Here is a 21,500-nt window from a genome sequence, read left to right on the forward strand (position 1 = left end):
GCTCACTCTTTTTGCTGTGCGTATTCCGTCCCATGATGTAATAGGGGGTAAGCCTATCGCTATATCAGGCATTTATTCCAGACGTCGTCGGGCTGATACTGAGTAGCTAAAACCAATATCACTTTGCTCGACCTGAGACCGACCCTGAGACCTCAGGACTGCACTCGTCCCGAAATACAGTTACACCACCGAGTCAGTTACGATTATAATATCGATTATATTATACATTCTGCAGACGTTAAATAAGTGCATTTTATCATTATTATATCGCACGGGGGATATTATTGTATTGTGTAAAAAATTTCTTCTTTAGGGAAATGTAGTCATTAACGTACGGTCATGATCGTTGAGTCTATAATATATAGTTTAATTGTTGTACGTTATATTGCAAACCCGAGATTAGCATTGAAATATTCTGTAATTAACTCCGAACAGTTCATAATTAATCGGCCAAACTCCATTCAATTAGTTTGTTGTTTCGTGATTAATCTATTGATTTGTTCGAAAGGCAATTTAAAGTACAATATCTGTTCACTCTTTTAAAAATTGCAACCTCAAACAAGTAAAACATAATTTAATTATTGAAATTGGTTTATTTCAATTCAACATTTAAAGAATGCAGGTTCGCATCTCACTTATAAACAACTGTTCACTTATTTAAGTACTTATCATCGACATCAGTTCAAATTAATAAAAGTATATATTTACAAATTGTATTATTTTTTCTACTAAAACGATCAATTGTCCAGATGTTCCTTAAATTTGAAACATCAATCACCACTAGGTGTTCTAAAACCAATTTTTTTAGACGAATAAATACCCATTTGGTTGTTTTACAGTTATGTAGAACTAGTTACGGTAGAGCAGAGAAGTAAGCCATTCCGGCCTTTGTTGCTGTGATTTGTACTCCGGCGGGCTGAGTGCTAACGGAGATGCTGCGTCAGCCATGGCCACCGACGATGACGTTTCCGTCACAGCTATGCTAGGTTTACCTTTTAAAACTGATCGTAACTCATCATTTTCAACTGCGCGTGTTCTTTGCAAATTTTCTCTAGTTTCTTTCATCCTTGAAAGTTGTTCCCTCAAACTTCTATATTCTTCTAAAAACTTTTCTAACTGTGAAGCTCTGAAATCGAAATCTTCCAATGTTTGTCCAGTGCGTGAATAGTCACGGAGTCCTGATAAATCTAATAGGGGGGTCGCTGACGGCACTGTAGGCTGGTCTCGTGTGGGCGACGCGGGTAGACTTGGATTCCGCCGTATTCGATTTGCACCAGTTGAAAGATCTAAAAAACTATTTGAACGTCGACCCGACGGTCTTTGACGCTTATCATAAGTTCTATCGAGAAATGTAGTAGAGTCCCCTCCGGAACTGTTCCTTCGGCTGTTTAGTAAAGGACTTCTGCTATCACCGTCTTTTCTTCTTGGTATTGTGTAAAAATAATATGAATCGTGTTTCATTTCACTTCGCAGATAACTGGAGGCGCCAAGTGTACTCATCTCTATGAGGTCAGGGTAGTTTTTTTCACTGTCACTACCAGAAAGATCATTGTCGAGTCTATCTCGAGGTCTTGATCTGGGACACGTTCTGGAGTTATTATTGTACCGGTTGTTTTCAGACAATATTTCAACATGTGCACTCATAATGCCAGTAGAATTTGAACTCTGAATGGATTCTGATGTAGCATCCGACCTGTAACAATAGATCATTATTTAGTTTGTGTCACATCTGTATAAAAAACAGATATAGGATCTGGCCTGTTCATAACGTATCTCTAATAGTGGTGAAGGACTACTATTAGACTGGTCAATCTCACTAAACTATCATTATATAAATGGATCGCCTAGTGTATTGTGCAGTGCAAACTATACAATAATACTAGCTTTTGCCCGCGGCTCCGCCCACGTCACTCGAAGTTCGAAGTTTTTCCGGGCGAAAGATTTCTGTTATAAAGGTAACGCTATATATTTCCCGGGATAGAAAGTCGTCAATGTTCTTTATCTCTATAACGAATTTCATCTAAATCCGTACGGCAGTTTTTAAGTTTATCACGTTCAGACAGGCGGATGTGACAGGGGTCTTTATTTTATATATTTTTTTTTAATTTTTTAAGAGGAACAAACTCGTGGTACCTATTTGATGCATAACTTTAAACGTTTACCCATGGCACGCAACAAAAGTTCTCAAGAGAAATTTTTCCCCGTTTTTACAACATTTTTCGCTACTTCTCTGCTCCCATTAGTCATAGTGTGATGATATATAGCCTATAGCATTCCTTAATAAATGGGCTATAAAATACTAAAATATTTCTTCAATTCGAACTGGTAGTTACTGGGATTAGCGCGTTCATACAAACAAAAATACAAACAAAAATCTCTGCAGCTTTATAATATAATAGTATAGATACCTGAATAAAATTTCTCATCAAGAACGGACGTAAATATACCTAGTGAGTCCTCTTAACTAATTTGCTTACTTGTAGATGCAAGGTATACCGACCTGAAAATGTAGGTTTAGCTTATAGAAAAACGGAGTGATTCTATATTTAGTAGTAGTATGGAAGCCAAAGATAGAGGAAAGAGCAAATATTTTTTCCAGGATTGTTGTTAATTTTTATGTTAATAGTTGGTGTTATTCCTTTTCTCATTATAAACACATTATGCAGCCACCCAAACCACACGGTTGACTGGGCGAATATACCACAGGGATTAAGTACGCCTGTGTAATGCGCAGATCCTGTAATATAGTACGAGGACTTATTTAGTGAATCTTTTTAGCCTTGCTATATGTTAATTCTTACGTAATCGAGGTATAATAAGATTTTGTGTTCGGTAATTAGGTTTTTCATGTCAATCATTCATAAATTACCTAATACCTATAGATTATAATGATGACAATATATCCAAATATATTCACTATAATATATAATGTGTTATAAAGTAAATAAATAGGAAACTATTCTCTAGCAATGACGCGTAATATATATTTTTTTTCTAATCAATAAATCAGCAATGCTGCCACATTTAATTTAAGGTAGTCTATGTCTAAAATTACCTCATATTATATTCATTTAGTCGTGGTATGTGCAGGTCACGTTCAGTAGTTCCTGATCTACCACTTATTGCTTCGAAGTCAGCTCGTCGCCAATTTCCATCTAGAGGTGGTGTCATAGAACATTCTCTATCGTCCTGCAAGTCTCCTCTTAAGCAACCTTCTAAATCATCTTCAGGGTCATGAGACGGTACATTTCTGTAATCACCTCTTTTACGACTGTTATCATTAGTCATCACTCGCGGCAATTCTGCACTATTCTTTAAACTAGCATCTATTTTTTCATAACTATCGTCGCGATGATTTGTTGTCACGATTTGCTCGTTCCACCGATCTAACTGTCTTTTTTTCCTAGTTTCATACGCACAAAGTCCTATGAGACAAGAACTTAACACTATCACTGCGGATACTGCCATCCCCGCCATAAGCGCACGTCCACCGAAAGTTTTACTGTCTGGTTTCTTTTCTATTGCTAAGTTCAAAATAGCTTCGGCCTTTCCAGCACGGTTCTCGGCACTACACGTATAAGTTCCAGTATCTTGAATATCTGCCGACTTTATAGTTAAATTACTAATTTGTCCTTCACTACGTAGCATAAACGCTCTACCAGAATTGACATTAGTCGAAGTCGTGTTAGAAAGTAGGCGGCCCGACCGCACCCACCGCACTCTTGGCGCTGGCACTCCTGTCACTTTACAAATCAAAGTCACTTCTTCCCCTTCTATACCTTTTAATTGATTTGAAGTAGCGGTAACTTGGGGTTGACATGCGAAATCTTCCAAGTCTAATTTATCCCAAGAATGAAACATCAGCCGTGGAGGCAATGCACATTCGGGGACTACGGTAGCGGGCACATTTTTCCTTATCATCCAGTCACGAAGTGGTCTCAAAGCGCAAGTGCACTCCCATGGGTTATTTGCAAGTTCTAATCCTTTAAGCGATCGTAAGGGAGCTAAAACTGCAACGTGAACTATTTGTAGCCTATTTTTACTAAGCTCCAAATATTCCAAAGAGGACTCTAATCCTGTGAATCCTCGAGGCTCTATCTCAGCAATTTTACAAGCACTCAAACTTAATCGCACCAAGTGGGGTAGTGACATAAATGATTCATCTTCTATTTTAGTAATTGGGTTACCTCCAAGTTTCAATTCACGGAGCTCGGGAATAGAATCGAATGAGTGCGATGGCACAGCATCGATACGGTTGCGCGATAAATCGAGTTCCACAAGATTGACGAGCGCACGAAACGCGTATTGTCGTATTATTTTCACGTTACAGGCAGGCAGATACAGTCGTTGGAGGTTAAGAAGGCCTGCGGCTGCGAATGCATCATCTCGAAGCGCAGGCAGACGGTTTTCTGATAGATCGAGGAGTTGCGTGGTGGGGTCGAGGCGCGGCGGAACGGAAGTGAGTCCTGCGCGGGCACACAGTGCCGACTCCTTGCCACTGCGCCACTTGCACTCGCAGTGGCGCGGGCAGTCGGCAGAGGCGGCCGCCGCCAGCGAGAGCATTAGCAAAACCCACATGCCCTGCGACAAATCAACCTGCGCCGCACCGATCGTCTTCACCTTCCAGCGTCATGCCCTGAACGGTCTTCCTCCTGCAAATAAAAATATCATTACTATACAGTATAAACGCAGCTACAGAGATAAGCTCAACTCATTTTGAAAGAGATCTGACCAGGTTAGTAATTTATTAAGTATTATATGGTTCAATATAATGATAGCTAACTATACTATATTACAACCTACTAATCATAATTATCAAAAAGTCATTCCGAGGTATTTGTTACAACTTTTGTAATTTTTTTTAGTGTTTGTAAAAGAATTTTAACAAATTTTATAGACATTTTACCGAGCCTTTAATGATAAAACATCACGTACACGTTTTATTAAGTAATACTTTGGTCCTAACTTCCCCTGCGAGAAAGTCTTTTTCCAGAATAAAAAGACTAGTCTAGAACTCGACCTGTCTATGTAGTATATTTAATCCATATGCATTTACCAGTGCTTGCATTTACTTCTAACAAACATTCCAACGTCTTCACAAATCGCATTTATAGTGTAGTCGTTGGTATAGAAATGGAAATAAAACCAGAACATCATTTAGTCACAGTAACAACTTATGTACGAACAAGGAATCTTTTGGATGTAACAAATCACATCCAATGTGTGGTAAATATTCCTTTGGTAGAATACAAACGTGAAGCACTTATCTAATAGTTTCAGAAACATTGAATTTAACGCCACCTTGCCACAATTCGGTACAGCTTAGCTTTCGTGCCAAGTATTAGTTTGCAGCTTTGCGGCTGCTTTGCAAATACAAATAGCTGTACAGACACCTAAAATACCAAAATCCATTATTACACTTTACGGGGACCCAGTAAATCGAACGAGCGGCCATCTACCTAATCTTTATTAAATAATATAGTTAATTAGAAATCAAATTAATCGAACTATGTTAAATTATTCTGTACCAATATGGAACACCTAATCAAAATCCGTCCATGTTCTATACATTTAACCCCCAAGTAAGCCTAAAATTGTAGCATAACATAATTGCTCGTCGTAATACGACAAAGTACAAAATTCGGCAAAGAAGCACGTCAATTGCTTCCACAATATCTCTAACAGAACTAATTGCAGGCTGCATGACGTGATAGCATAGCATATGTTAGGGAGAGGTGGTGAGTGGTGTATGTACCGTATAGAGTGGAAATGAAAAATTCATCTGAAGAGCATGGGCGCTAAGCTGGCTATAATCCGATTCTGTGGTTTCGGTACCACACTGAGTAACATTTCAAAATTACGCTTTTAATTATGCTTTAGTGATCTACAAAATAAAATTGTCTTATGTCTGATGTGGGACGTAAGGACTCTGGTTCCTTATAGCCTTATAAATATTGTGTTATGAGTATAAGTCAGCAAAGTCTTCGAAACGTAGGGAGAAAATTAAAATATAAAAACTGTGATAAAATTCGGAAAAAATGTTTAATTTTAATATCTAACACTTGCGTAAACATAAGAAATCAAAAAAAGTAAAAATAAAATAAATAAATTAAATCTAGGACATGTTCTATCTTATATTCGGCTCACCTTCGATCACATCACGGGACGGAAATCAAGCGGTGCAATGTCAGTACACTGGTTGCACTTCTGTTACTCCTTTCGGGATAAAAGACGTCAGTGTGGGTGTGTTATCTAAATTCGTTCGAAAGTGTCTACAATTCTTACAATCACCAAACATCTATTTTCACAATTATTTGCATTGCAAGATTGTATTTAAGATTAGAATGTTTTAAAAAACCAACTCACTTTTCCTAAATCTATAAGTGTGAGAATATCATTTTCAATCCACACATTCGCAATAAAGCATCGTCGTTCCTTTCAACTTAGCCGCGCGATCCGACAGGGCAATTTCTTATTTACTGCTATTTCTTATTCAGCGTGTCCATGTTAGCTAAAGAAAATAAAGATAAGCTAGATCATTAGTTCTTGGGTTACTACAGAATAATACTAGTTTAATTATACATTGTTCCTATCTCTTTCAATATTATGAGTTTACTGATAAAAGATAAAACGGTATGAATGCGAATGCCAGAAATAAGTTCGGCGTTGACTTGAAAAAATTACATGGAATTTCTATAATTGATAACAACTTTACCTTCATTTAAAAACAGAAAATTCGTAATCCTATGCTATCCTACCCTACAAACAAATAGACATCGATATTTTAAAATTTTGCATACGCACTTTTCCGTCTTTGTCGGAACACTTTATTATGAATCGATCTCATAATTTTATACACAAAAGCACTCAGAAGACTTTATTTATCGACTAAATTTCCGGTTGAATACATCCCGAGGTTAAATGTCCCAATTATTTACGAGCTCGTTTTAACGCTCGGATTTTCGAAGTGTTGCGCCTCTTTCAACGAACTCCTTGTTCAGTTGCGTTTATGTTGAATATTTCACAATCAATAACGAATTGCCTTTAGGTGTCTACTATAGCATTAATTGCTTTTGACTTATCTCCTTTTCAATTTGCCTCATATTTGTTGAAGACAGGTTATAAGTACAATTTTACTTTTACTGCCAAAAAAACAATATATAATATAAATAGTATAAAGTCAGTATGTATGGTAAGAATTAACACGAAAAACGCGTGTGCCCACTGCTCAACATGATGATGGGTTTGGCTCTTCAATCACATATGATACATTTAATGCTTAGGAAAATATAAATATGGACTAGTTTCATCTCTATCTAATACTTAACGAATAAAGGTGTTAGCTTTAGTTCCTAACACCTGTTACGTACAAAAAAAATAACACACGTGTTTTGTAAGATAAGGATCGAAATTCAATAACGTCACATTGCTAATTGTACAAATACTACGACATTGTATTTATTATATGCCGTGTATCCTTTGTTGGAGGTCCTTCAGAAATAAATAAATAATAATAATACAAAACATAAAATTAAAAGTCTCACATCCGATATATGCAGAAAATGTAACAGTGCACCCGAGACCATACAACACATCACAGGCGCTTGTAAAGCAATAGTACAAACTGACTATAAACATAGACATGATCAAATATGCAATATTATCCATCAAAAACTAGCCATTAAATACAGACTATTAGTAAACGAACCTCTACAATCATATTATAAATATACATCTGAAACCGTATTAGAAAATAAATCCCATAAACTTTACTATGACAGAACAATCTTAACAGACAAAACAGTACATTACAATAGACCAGAGATAACGCCAGTCGACAAAAACAAAACAGCCATGTTAATAAACATAGGCATACCAAACACTCTTAACGTCCAAAGTAGCATTAAGGAAAAATATCCAAATATATTGACCTCAAAGACGAAATAGCCCGGATGTGGAAACTACAAAAAGTTTCAATAGTGCCCATTGTACTGTCTACTACTGGTATTATACCTAAGCATCTACATACAGCCATAGAAATGTTAGATTTACCACTGCAAACATTCCCCAGCTTACAAAAAGCCTCCATACTAAACACCTGCAGGATAGTCCGCAAATTCTTATCGACCGACGTTAACGGACAGCCAGACTAAACATTAATTATAGCTAAGCATATAAAATAATACAATACTGCACACTTGGTCGAGGCCCGTGTGTAGTATTTTCTCCAGTTAGAAGAGCTGTGTGCGCAAAGCAAAAAATAAATAATAATAATAAATTGTAAATACTTTAAGCTATCCGAGAAAAAAAAATCTCTTCAATAAGTATAGCCTTTTTTATAAAGTATAAACAATGACGAACAATATTCATGCATAAATAACAATAACAGAGATGGGTTAAAGAAAACGTAATTCAAAATAAATTAAAATGTGGCGATGTTGTGAACTCTAGTTTAATGGATTCATACATAATTTTAACCTCTGTCACTTACGGAGTCGGAATTTGAACGGCAAGTTTCATTAAAATTGTGTCAAAACTGGAACAATGTGCAAGCTGCAGGAAATTAAACAGTGATTGTATTTAGGGAATTTCAATATAATATGTAACAAGCATTTAACGGTCCTCTTTTGGTGCTGCTTCAAACCAGAAATAATTTGGCTTTCATTTTTATGACCTACCGCTTGCTTGACATCAAACCTTTTCTTGCAAATTCAATTATTATACTATTGTACTATTTGTCGAATAACTATACCCGGTGAAATTAAATTAAACATTTGTGATTCTATGACACCACCAATAAATAAAGTCGTATATTATACCGTATGAAATGTTCACACAGTTTTTTTTTCCTATACTAATTATGGCGGTAGTTAAACAAAAACAAAACAATTATTACTGACCTTATTAAATATCATAAATCCCCTTAACAGTAGAAGATGCCCTTGCCCAGCAGTGGGACAGTGTATAATACGGGGCTGGTTATATAGTTATAATTAATCATAAATAAAGATTTACTAAACAAATCATTTAGAAAAAGTTTAAATTAAACCGAATTTATGAACAATAAATATGCCACAAAAACAACTCGCATTAAATAAAAAGAATATAACATAGACTCCTATTACCGCCTACAAAATACTTATACGTATACATGTCAGTATGTGAGAGTAGGTCTCTATTCAATGCTATATTAGTAGTATTTTCCGACGCCAGTGCAAAAGTGCCTTTTGAAAGAAGTAGACTACTTTCCCTCTTTATTGGACCGTCATAACAGGGACTCGCGAGATTTACCGACTATACTGGAATTACCGTCTGAGGCAAAATAACCGTCTTGTTGCACCGTTTAATAGACAAAATACGGCTTTATTCAGTATATATATATATATATATATATTTATCTATGAAAAACGCTTATGTCTAATGATGTCTTATGTTTACGAGAATGTTAGACATTGAAATAAAACTATTTTACAGGTTTTATTGCGGTTTTTTATAGAATAATTATAGGTTTATGTCGTTAATATTATAAAAATAGTAGTAAAATTCGAGGTGTGAACTCACCGCAATACATGACAATTAAATTTCTCGGTTTATTAACAAGGATGGTGTTGAAACTGAAAAGTGGATTTATTAACACAATATTCATTAATATTTAATGAATCTTGTTAACACATTAAATGAATGCATTTTATTTGAAATCATTTATATCAAAGTAGTGATGACAAGAATGTTATTAAGTACACTTTTTTATTTTAAAAGTATTTAAAAATACTGGGTTGGTGGGTAATATAATTCACATTGAGTTATAGCTCAATGGACATTGTCACACAGTAATAGGCTTTCAATCAATCATCAACCGTATAATGTATTCAAATTTAGTTTATCGGTACATAATAAAAATCAAACATTGTTTTCGTACATTTGTTCATGTATTTATCTAGCTCAACTAGCAATTTTAATGACTAATGTTTAATTTTTATTAGGCACCGACTCCAAAATTGGTAACCTGTATATAGGTAATGTTAAACTATTTTTTGGTTTTAGTAGTTTTTGAAGGCGATTTTGATTTTTTGTTAAAAAGTTTTTATATTTTACTTTTTTCTGTTAGTAATAATCATGAGACCAAATGGCACACGCCCTTTCAAACTTAAAGTGAATTTACTAAATCAGTCAATGCCTCTTCGCGTAACTCCTTGCTGTTAAGGAATTGTACCTACCATCATCAGCTTAGCTACATAACATGATTATTACCATACGCAAGTACTTAAGTTACTTCATAAAATTTACGAAAAACGATGTGTAGGCCTAGAAAATTTTGCCCTCGATTTCTCCAGGATCCAGTCATCAGATGCTGACTTGGTGGCTATGGGACAAGTTCACAATCTCCTTCCGAAAAAAAAATAAAAAAATCGGTGCACAAATAGCGGAGTAATTGCGTAACTAACTTACAAAAAAAATACATATAGTCGAATTGAGAACCTCCTCCTTTTTTGAAGTCGTTTAAAAAAATGCCCCGGTTTAATTATATGTTTTCATGGCACATTTATAAAACAATAAAACATAGTAAATGATACGTAGCAATATTGTTTGTAGTAAACTTATACAACGGATAGAAGTTGGATGTTGCCATGGTTTCTGACAATAACAAGCCTGTAGTTTACAAACCTGTATTGAACTGCGCTCGTGTTCTTTTTACCAATTTACCAGCCACGAACAAAATTATTGAGATCACTGCCTATGTTTTCAATGGTCATTTTTCAGAGACTTAAGTTTTTTTTATAAGTTCGGTTGTATTAAAATTAAACTATTTTTCGAATTTAATCGAGGTTTTAATATTTTGGTTTTCTTCCGACGTTTCGAAGACTTTCCCGCCTTCGTGGTCACGGAGGGGACTATCTGGGGGTGTATTATAATTTTTATCGAATCGCACTCTCCTGAGATTTTTTTACAGATTAATATATACAGAGGTATTGTAGATTTTAATGCATAAAAATGGGAACAAAAGTACAAAATTGGTATTATGTAACTATGATTCCATATACATATAAAGGCATTAAAGTGCCCTTTGAATATCTCCATCACTATGAAATGCAATTATTTTAAACAACAAGATACAAATGGAAAAATATTTAACGAAATCTATTTATGAAAAATTATTATTTGCAAACCCCATGTATCATTAAGGCAATTCCATTACTAGCTATAATGTTCCAACCAGAAACTCGCAATTTTATCACTGACACTTGATTCGTTTTAAATAATAATGTCGCCATTTAATTTTGTAATGATTAGTTTGCAACATACACTTCATATAATGAAGGCATTTATTTTATTGTATCATTAGTTGGTAACATTAACGCTTGCTAAATATTTAATTTCAATAATTATTGTTAGTCAGCTACCCTCGTGCCTCATTATGGAAACATTATTCTAACGCTAATTATTTTAAATCATGTAATCCGTGGGCAAACAAGCTCCTCATAAACAGATGATTTTCACCAGCTGTTCTGTTTTTTTGAACAGGCTTTTCGTTGTTTATTGGGAAAAGCATTTTATTTGATTATTATATGGTATTCGTCCCACTACATTTTAAACAAATATTTATCGTAGGTTAGTTTTCGTCACTATGGCTTCGTAACAAAAATATGTGTGTATAGGTACATATTTTGTAAGATTTTCCATTGCCACACTTAAATTATTGGGTCCAGGTGGAACGATCACTAAAGTTAAAGTATAATTACAAAATGAAAGGAAACTAAATCTTAATGCCAGTTGCAAACTAAACGCCAAGCTAAGTCAGATTAGCTTAGCTTACATAGTTTGCGGTCTGCACATATAACAAAATATCTTAACTATGCGAGCTAAGTTAAATTAACCTGCTGAGTTTTCAGTCTGCAAACCACATTATTGACTACTTATTTTTTTTGTGTTACCGCCGTTAAATTACCGCAAGACGTGAATTATCTTTGCATAGTTTCTGGGGCATTGAGCAGCAATATATTGGTAGCACACCAAATATGTACCTAACCCCAAATGGAATATAGTACACACGCCGTGCGCGGCGAAAAGCGTGTAAAGATCGGATATCCCTTGGGACTGTTCATATTTCTCAGATAAAAACTTTCATGTTTCAGGTATAGCAACTATTTTAACACATGAAAAATTTTACAAAAATTGGTTGTTAGATAGCGCTCCTAAAAAATAATAAATGCCTTCCGGTTTTGCAAAAAATAATATTATTTTAGTTACGGTAAATAAAAACTAATCTTTTTTAAGAAAATATAATAAAGTTCCACCATATATTGAAAATGGGCGTATGATTCAGGCATTTTTGTTTGCATTTAATAGTCGGGATTCTATTGCGTCAGGTGAATGAATCGCCTTTATTTTTTCAGAATATCGGTTTTATAATCCATTTGCGAAGCATACACTGCTGCGTTCAATTTAGAGATTAAGTATAGAAATTTTATTCTATATTCTAATATATACAAAATGGACACAAAAATACAAAATTGGTATTACTGGTATTATTGATTTCGATTCTAGACATAAATGCACAATAAAATACAATGCTTTAGCATTGTATTTCATTTAATGTCACAACCGCAAGAAATTAAATGAAAAAATATTTGCATTCTCAAATTCTATTTGAATTTGCTTTAATATGTACTAAAATAAATATTAACACATAATAGTGTAGACATAGGAAACAGATGGAATAAAACCAATTTTGCTTTGCGGAATGTATCAGGAAATAAACTAAACTCGATTAAGCTGTTAACATTTCTTTGAGTGCACTTATCTGGCTTCAACTAATCAAAATTAAATGGAATGTTGGACGGGTAATACTGTATACTAGTTTGTATTACGTTTTAGAGAAATATCTAACGTTAACAAAGTAACTTAACATTTAAAGGTAAATATTCAAAAGTCCGTTTGAGTAGGCGGCCATTCTATTTTTTAGTGCGTAAAAGTTTGTCTCCTTTAAACAACGCTCTCATAAAAACAAAAAAATATGTATATATGGGAAAACTACGTTATCCTGCTATTTTATACTGGTTGAAGTGTCACTGACACTATGTTTCTAATGTTATCGTAATAATTATTCTCATATTTAGGGTGATTGTATGCTTCGGAAACCCAGTTGTTTTTCCTACAAAATATGGATGTCCCTGTATGATATTCATTTTGCAATATCATTTAAGAGAAAAACATCCCAAGACGACATAATACTTAATAGGTTTAGGTTACTCAAAAGAAATTGAAGTTTATAGTTATGCAATGCACAACAGTGGCGAAGGGTGAAATTTTTCAAAAGGTAACCCGATGCAAAAAAAAAATGGCATCAGTTAAGATATCGGGGGCAATTTATCGAAAACAAAAACTAAGACAATGAATTAGTCTTGATTCGAAATCAACAATCATTGACATACCTACTAAAGTACCTATTATGCGTAAATTATTGAATCATTCATAAAATCGAACAATAAACGTAGATAATTCTCCTTCCATTAATCATAAATTTCTAGGTATCTATTAATTTGTTAGAATAGCAACAAAAGTATTAAAATTATAACCACACCACCAGCTACCTATAAGTATCAATTTATTTTCAACATAAAACTGTTAATGTAATTTCCCCCTTAAAAAATAGGTATCACGTTCGCCAAACAGACCAACAGTTTAAGTGTGTGTAAGTTTCACCTACATGATAAACTTATATATTTATCAATTTAAATAATCAAGAAAGGTTTTATTCGTGAACTTTTTCTTGTGCATCGTCGTGCTATTTTAAATTCAGTAAAATATAATATTAATTTTCTTCTAACAAATATTTTGTGTCTGAAATCAAAAACGGATCAGATCTACTTCAAATATTTAACCATCTAAATACTAATATGTAAAATCACAGACTAATAATATACTTACGTAAAGATAGACATTAAACTTATCACAGGTAGCCATTTCCATTATAATACACATTTATTTGTAGTTTATAATTAAACAAAGCACTAGTCAACTAAATATCACAGAACTATCAAAAACTAAATAAATATTACAATTTATACAAACACCGCAACTTATTAGCATAATAAATTATGACGTTTGATCGACATAAAAAGTGACAACAATACATAGTCGGTTAACGTGAAGCCGAAAAATCTCGAGTTCCCTTTGCCCATATCATCGGCACGATTCCGACGAACCCCGGCATAGAAAGTCATAGAAAGTGCTGCCATCTATATTAAAAAACATACTACGACATTAAGCCGCTTGACAGCGGGTTACCTTGCGCCTGTGGCGTCACAATATCACTTAGGTAACGAAATTTCGGGGAAACTAAATAAAAGGTGCGCTATCTTACATTATTAAAAATAAGTAATCAATATCGATTAAATTAACAAACAACGGGCTAATGGCATCGGCCATTCTATCTATTTATCTATCTTCATCTATCGAGATGTCATTATTAAGTTATCAATAATTAATAAGTTAAGCTATTATAATTATTCTCCATTATCTGATATGTTCTAAATTTATAATTTACCTATTAAATATTTTATTTAGTATCACCGAAAACCTAAAAGGGAAGCCGGTGGGAATCGGCTTGTATGGACGCTTCGCCACTGATGCACAATCATTTTGGTACAGTAGGTATTTTATAAAAAACTCCGACGTCTTGTCGTCGTCGTCGAGTTAAATGTTGACTACCTAATGTTACCATGGGAAAACATATTTCAAATCAAACATTTAATATTCTGTTTTCATAAGGCGGTTTTTTAGCTTGTGATTCAAGTGCAAGTGGGAAAAAATAACTAAAATAAGCACAATGATAGAGCCAATTGGCCGACAGGTGTGGCAAGGTGTGGGTGTGTTTATTCGGAGTCCACCGAATTACTGTCGGGAGACGGTAATTTTTACAATTTCCTTAGATTTTAATATATTCAACTATTTATTATTATGTCCGTATTTAAAAGTTGTACTATTCTGAAGTAATTGTTTATATTCTGTCGTAAAATATTCAAATAGTCTAAAATTTATCCCTGCGTTAACGCAACACTGCGTTACTTCAAAATGTAACGCTATCCTATTCCATCGCTAGACCTATAACGGTACATAGTTTTTATGGCTAACATTACAATGAAATATTATCTAATAGCATCTACTAATAAACAAGCGAATGACATATTTTTTGTGATTTTTGAAGCATAGTTAAAAGTATGAAAGAAAACTATATTACAGAGATTTTTTTATAAATTGTCAAGCTTTAAAAGGTGCTTGTCTTATACGATAGCATTAACATAATTCGAAATACAACTACGTTATTGACAAAAATAAAAAGAAAACATCTAGAAAGACATCGCAGAAGAAAAACGCAAGGACTGTTCTTATTAAAAAAAAAACCGGACAAGTGCGAAATGAATTCGCGCACCGCAGGTTCCGTACACACTTATGGGCAAGGTATCTTTAATTATATAAGTGCAATAGTGCGCGCATCGAAAACTTATTCCGCTTTTCCGAGTAAGTTTTAATAATAAATTCGTTTCTTTTCGTTATTAAGTATTAAGGTTTTCTTTTTTTCCCTTTACATGTGCTGTAAGATCTTGCTTCATGCCAAATTTCATGATTCCATATAAACGAGAAGGACCCTATAGGTATTGATTGAATTCGCATAACTTACATTAAAACCTTAAACACTTAAATAAATCAAAAATGCAAGGTAAAACTTTGCTGCTAGCATTAGCACACATTATAGAATTTTATTCCATACATCTACAACGACTCACATCATCAAAGTTTAGAATATTTTTTTTGAATATACTCTACATTTTAGGCATCGAAAAGTAGAATTTTAAGCCTTCGTGTTCTAGTTCGAATGACAATTGAAACCCTGTGGTTTGAATTTTAACACCGAATATTAACTCTCAAACTAGCGGAGTTCCATGTAGTAAATTTAAATTTTAAATTAGGTATAACGTTGATGCTATAGGTGTGATTATCCCGACATCAGTACAAAAACCATAACACTTAGCCATCGCTTCGCGAAAAATTCCATTCATATGTCAGTGTCTATAAAAAGCACCATCCAAAAATAACGCACGAAATTTTATTTTTATTTCACGCAAAAATGCATGTAACAAAATGAAGTGTTCGGCAAAATGTACCAGTAGATATAAAGACACAATCGAATAGTAAATTCAGGGCACACCTCCGTGAATAGGGTTGAATGAGCGGTTAGCAATACCCATGTTCCAGTGGCTTTGTGGCACATGTGCGTGTCCGCAAATGGCAGTTCTTGTTTATACTTGTACGTGTCGACGCAAGTCAACATGCGTTACTTATCGATTGCGCTCTTCGTAATGTTTCGATATCAAATCGTGAGCGTCGTGCATGTTGTGATAATACGTTTATCTTTTGTGAAATGTTAGGGCAATATCGTCGATATTATTAGTATTATACATGTAATATTTTATCTACATGTAGTTATTTGACGTCATGTACACTTTTTCCAAGTATCAATAAGGAACAAACAAAATTTTAAAGCATGTTTTTCTTATCTGTACAGATCATCCTATCTATATATTTATATGCCCTACAGCATTAGCAGTACACGTATTGTCATCACTTTTAGAAAAAAGTAACACACGCAATCTGGTTTATTAGTACCAATTTGCACCTTGTATATACCATCCCATTATGTGATAAGGGGCGAGCCTATTGTCATTACTGTCACAAGTACTAGATTCTGGGATGATATTGAGTTGAAAAACCCAATTCCACGTTGCCCGACTCGAAAATGAGACACTGCAGTCGTACCGTAATACATACGCCACCGAGACAGAGAAAGAAAAGGGGTCCCCATGTACTTTATAAACGGCGGTAAATATAACCTACCCAATCCTAAATATAAACTGTCATTCCTGTAGAATTTGTCGATTGGTTGAAGAGGTAAGTGTGGTTCTTAGTGTCTTTTCCCTATCTGTACATTATTCCACTTCAATACAACGTCTATAACGAGGCTACTTCGACTTATTTTTAATGTTTTGACTATTCATTAAACAATAAATCAAATCAATTAAAATTATTGAATGTTTACTTGGGTTTAGAATAATAAATGAATCTTATAAAACATAACGTATTAATATTTCCCAAAAGCTATGTCCAACGCAAGGGTACGTACTCAGACGTCACGGCAGTCTACTAATTTACTGAATAAACACCGGCCAGTCCCAGAACATGGCTCAGATATACGTCACTGTATCTAAACATGTTCGTTAGCTGTTAGATATTCCATTATAAATGTTAACTGTCGAGTCGGTCGCAGAGAGCACTGCCTCCTATTGTATTCCACAAATTGCTGAAGTAACAAGGAATATAACTGGTCTTTTCATGAAAAAAATTGGAATAGGATTTCGAAATGGCTGAGAAACTTGTAGTAGACCCTTGAAGTTTTTAGTTCAGAATTATTTCGTTACTTTCTCGAACCACAGAAATGTTTATAGAATGGGTTATAAGAATTATAAGTCAATAATTATTTGTTTCTAAAGTTATACATTTTTAGGGAGATTTACAATGTTCATGTTGATTTCCTAATTGTTTGAATAGTTCTTTACGAAACACCAAAAAAATCTTCAGCAACTACATTAAATAGTATAGTCTTCAGACCTAACATTTTCCTACCTAATGACTCGGTTCCAGTACTTCATCACTTTTAGAGCTTAGCACGTTGTACTCAACAAATCGTCCTATTACAAGAATCATACATGTCCAAACACGTTATATGTTTACAGATGCATTTTTTATATAAACAATGATAAATAGACATACCTAAGAAGTTCTCAACAGGAATTTTGTGCGAAGTCTACCAATCCGCACTAGGCGAGCGTTGTGGACTAAGGCCTAATCTCTATCAGTTGGAGAGGAGGCCGGTGCCTAGCTATTGGACAGGCTGATTTTATTATTATATTATAATAAATAGAAAAGATTTGTCCTCCTGACTCACCGTTAAAACATAAAATGATTACTGCACGTATATTCCACTTATACCAAATTATCTGCACGCAAAACTTTAAAACGCTCTTGATAAAAGTTGACATTTTGCAAATGTAATTTTCTTCTAATGAGTTGAAATATTCGATATTATTTCACGTTTATTTGTATCAAATTAGACTAAAAATGCAATATTATTGACATATGTTTAAGAGTGCCAGAATAAAAAAAAATGGTTATTGTAAAATTATTACCATAGCACTATTAAAGTTAAAATTAACAAATGCCTGAAGCTTTGGGAAAACAGAGCATTACCCATATGATTTTTATAGGGCTTAATTGTAATAATTTGACGAGTCAGTAAGAAGAGGTTCTACATGCATTGGATGTCGATTATGTATAGTACGAAAACGCCGCCGTCATCAGCTTGTGGGATGCTGAATGATCGATTACACTAATTTACCAACTCACCTCAAATTCTCACTGTGCTTAGAAGGCTCCTGTTCAGGCGAATCTGAAATGATATGGTTACACTTAATATATATTTTACCATGAATGGTATGCGAGGGCTTCCACATTTTAATTTAATATTAAATGGATTGTAATATTATATAAAAAAACATACACATCATAAACATAACTGTATATATCAGAAGTAAATTCTAATAAAATAAATAGACCATTTAATAAATTATTTCTGAATATATAAAATTAATATTCATATGTATGGTTCCTCTGAGCTCCAAAACGCCAAGAGCTAATTAATTAAAGTTTTAGATAATATTCTGATTAGCCCATCGGGTTATTCTATGAAATTTGGTCGTGTTCAGACTACCAGAAGTTATCAGTTTATAGATAATTAATGTAACCCGTGTGAAGCCGATACGGGTCGTTATTTCCAAGTCTATTAATATATTCTTCCCTTAAAACGTGAACATTTGATCTTATAGTTTTTTTATCACTTTTACGATGCCACTCTTCGAATTAACCACATTCACAGTAACTCAAAATATCGATCTCTGGTATTACGAAAAGTCGAGGGCTCTCTTTGTGTTCTCTACCGAATCTATCACCAAACGATCCGTGGAATTGTTTGGTTAATACCCACCGAATTTGAGTACAAGTTGGGATTTCGTTCTCACCAAACGAATAGTTGGCATTCCTCTACAGTGCGATTAGCACAAAGTTTTCTTCCCCGTGCAACATTCTTGCGGAGCCAATTTTCGCTTGCAGTGTTTCAATAGTTACAATTTAGAAAGAAAGACAGCCTCATAAACATTAGAAGGTCCGGCACGATCTCAGTAATATAATTTTGCTAGTAGAGATTTATTATAGACGTTGATTATTCATAACTGGACCAATATTATAAGCAACAGGCACGTAAAAAAACGTGCAATACAAGTTGAGACGTCAAATTGTTGGTTGGAGTGACAGTTGCGAATTTAAATACAGTGCTTCGTCATTTGATATACTCAGTTCAGTGTTCAACTAGCTATCAGAGCATCACTAAGCTAATTCAGCGTTCGATTGACTGTTGAGTGGTCATTGATCAACGATTCGTGAGTTGAAGCAATAACATTCAATCATGAATATCGCGAAGTTTTCGTCACGTATTTTTGGGCGCCGTATGTCTTCCGACTCCGATTCTCAAGATTATATATCCGAAAAGTTAAGGTGCAAATTTCACAGAAATAACCCACCGCCCCATTATCTTCTTTTGTACAAATAACTATCCCAAATTATATATATTTAAATCAATAACTCAGTGTAACAACGCTACCAATTAAAAAAACACAATTGCTTAACTATTTTCTGGTAACATATTTAAATATACACATTTTTCCTAACTCATTACCAAAGGAATTCTTTAACGGTTTAATATTAAAGCCATCACATTATTTCATAACTTTACGTCACTCCTGTTATAAATCATTATGCAGTAAGAACGATAAAGACAAAACACGCGATGGTTAAAATGTGGTTTATCAGGTATATGAATAATGGACTATTTACTCGGCACTCGCTCTAACAGCGGCCTAACTGTGCACCGTCACGGACAAAAAAATCATGTCATTCGCCGGAACTCCGGTGCTTGTCAGTTGTCAGTCACTATTTATATCATGGAGTTAGAAATTGCTTTAGTAGGCAAACGAGCTATCAGCCTGCCCGCTTCCCCTCTTGGACTATAGTAATGAGCGTTATACTGTAGAAGATGAGCACTTTTTAAGGATTATTTTAAGAATGGCATTAGTGACTAGATAGATATTATAATGCGCTAGTTCTTAAAACGGCATGTGGCAGTAGGTATAGGTAACCGCAAATAAATGAATACGCAAATAAAAATCAAATGTATAAATGAGAAAGTAATTAATTTGGGATGTCTGCCTATCAATGTATATGTATTTATTTGGGGTTGACCGAACATAAGTCGACGCTACGGTCTGACCGATATGCGAACGTAAATAACTTTTGGTCCCTGAGCTTCTAATCAATGTAATTTGTATAAAGGGGATAAATACCATTCATTAAAATCACGAAATTTCCAAAGTTAAAAGTTTAGAATTTAGATAGATGGGTTCCTATTATAACTGATACTAATAACGTATTTAATGAAATTTTAGGGTATATTGCGGCTATACTTAATCTTAGAAATTCTGTTCTCAATAGTTATGATTAGAATATACTTAAGTAAATAACTGCCAGGAAATGACTGTGATTCTTGAGAGTTAAAAATGATGTTACCTAAACTATCTCAGACTGCCTCTCAGTCATATCGCTTGCGCGGTACGACAAAGTGATGTGGGTTTTTCTGCTCAGTATGAGCCCGAAGACTGACATATCTACCCGATAGGTTCGCCTTCTACTACATCATGGGATGAAACACAAATGGCGAAGAATGTATGCCCTGGTTGCACCATTGCTTACCCCTCCGGAGATGAAGGCGTGATTTGTGTTTGTCCTTTAGAGTATTATACCTCAAAGGAACCCTTATACAATTACTTTGTTGTCCGTATGTATGTCAAGATCCTTTTTCTCAGGAACGCGTATAGGTATCAAAGTTTATAAAATACTTGAGTATGCGGTCTATTTCAGTTCAGGAAAATCAAACTTGTAAGTCAACGCGATCAAAGATGTGACCGTTTATGTCGCATATTTTCGAATATTTTGCGATTTTACAAGTAAACCTTTATTGCACTTCCCATAGACCATAGACCATATGACAAGAAGCATAATAATTAAGTATGTTGTTAGATTTTTGAGAAAGCTAACCCTTTCCATTCCACCAATACTGAACACAGCTGAGACCAAAATTATTTTAATACATCAAAAAATCTTTGTAACATTGGAACGTGTAAACAATTTAGATTCCTACACACACGGTTTCAATAAACACAAAACTAAAGTATAACTAATATTAATCTTAGTCATGATTTATATTGTCTTGACACTCCGTTGTTTAATAAGATAATAATATCTCTTCAAACAATAGGTGTAGGAGGAAATAGACT

General features: G+C 34.2%; 1 protein-coding gene across 1 annotated transcript; it reads right to left on the reverse strand.

Annotated features, from left to right (window-relative positions):
- Positions 1-573: 573 nt before the first annotated feature.
- Positions 574-18,510, reverse strand: LOC115446672. Its single transcript, XM_030173431.2, has 3 exons — positions 18,463-18,510; positions 3,056-4,652; positions 574-1,693 (listed from the first exon to the last, which is right to left on the reverse strand). The coding sequence occupies exons 2-3, from the start codon at positions 4,576-4,578 to the stop codon at positions 850-852; spliced, it is 2,367 nt and encodes a 788-aa protein (XP_030029291.1). The 5' UTR covers positions 4,579-4,652; positions 18,463-18,510; the 3' UTR covers positions 574-849.
- Positions 18,511-21,500: the final 2,990 nt, after the last annotated feature.

This window comes from Manduca sexta, chromosome 24 (assembly GCF_014839805.1).
Source record: "Manduca sexta isolate Smith_Timp_Sample1 chromosome 24, JHU_Msex_v1.0, whole genome shotgun sequence".
In the NCBI taxonomy this organism is placed as follows: Eukaryota; Metazoa; Arthropoda; class Insecta; order Lepidoptera; family Sphingidae; genus Manduca; species Manduca sexta.

What these genes read in the sequence shown, in the direction of transcription:
- LOC115446672 (XM_030173431.2), bottom strand. Translation starts at nt 4,578, where the DNA reads ATGTGGGTTTTGCTAATGCTCTCGCTGGCGGCGGCCGCCTCTGCCGAC. An exon ending in CTAAATGAATATAATATGAG is followed by an intron (nt 1,694 to 3,055) that starts GTAATTTTAGAC and finishes CTATTGTTACAG; the next exon opens with GTCGGATGCTACATCAGAAT.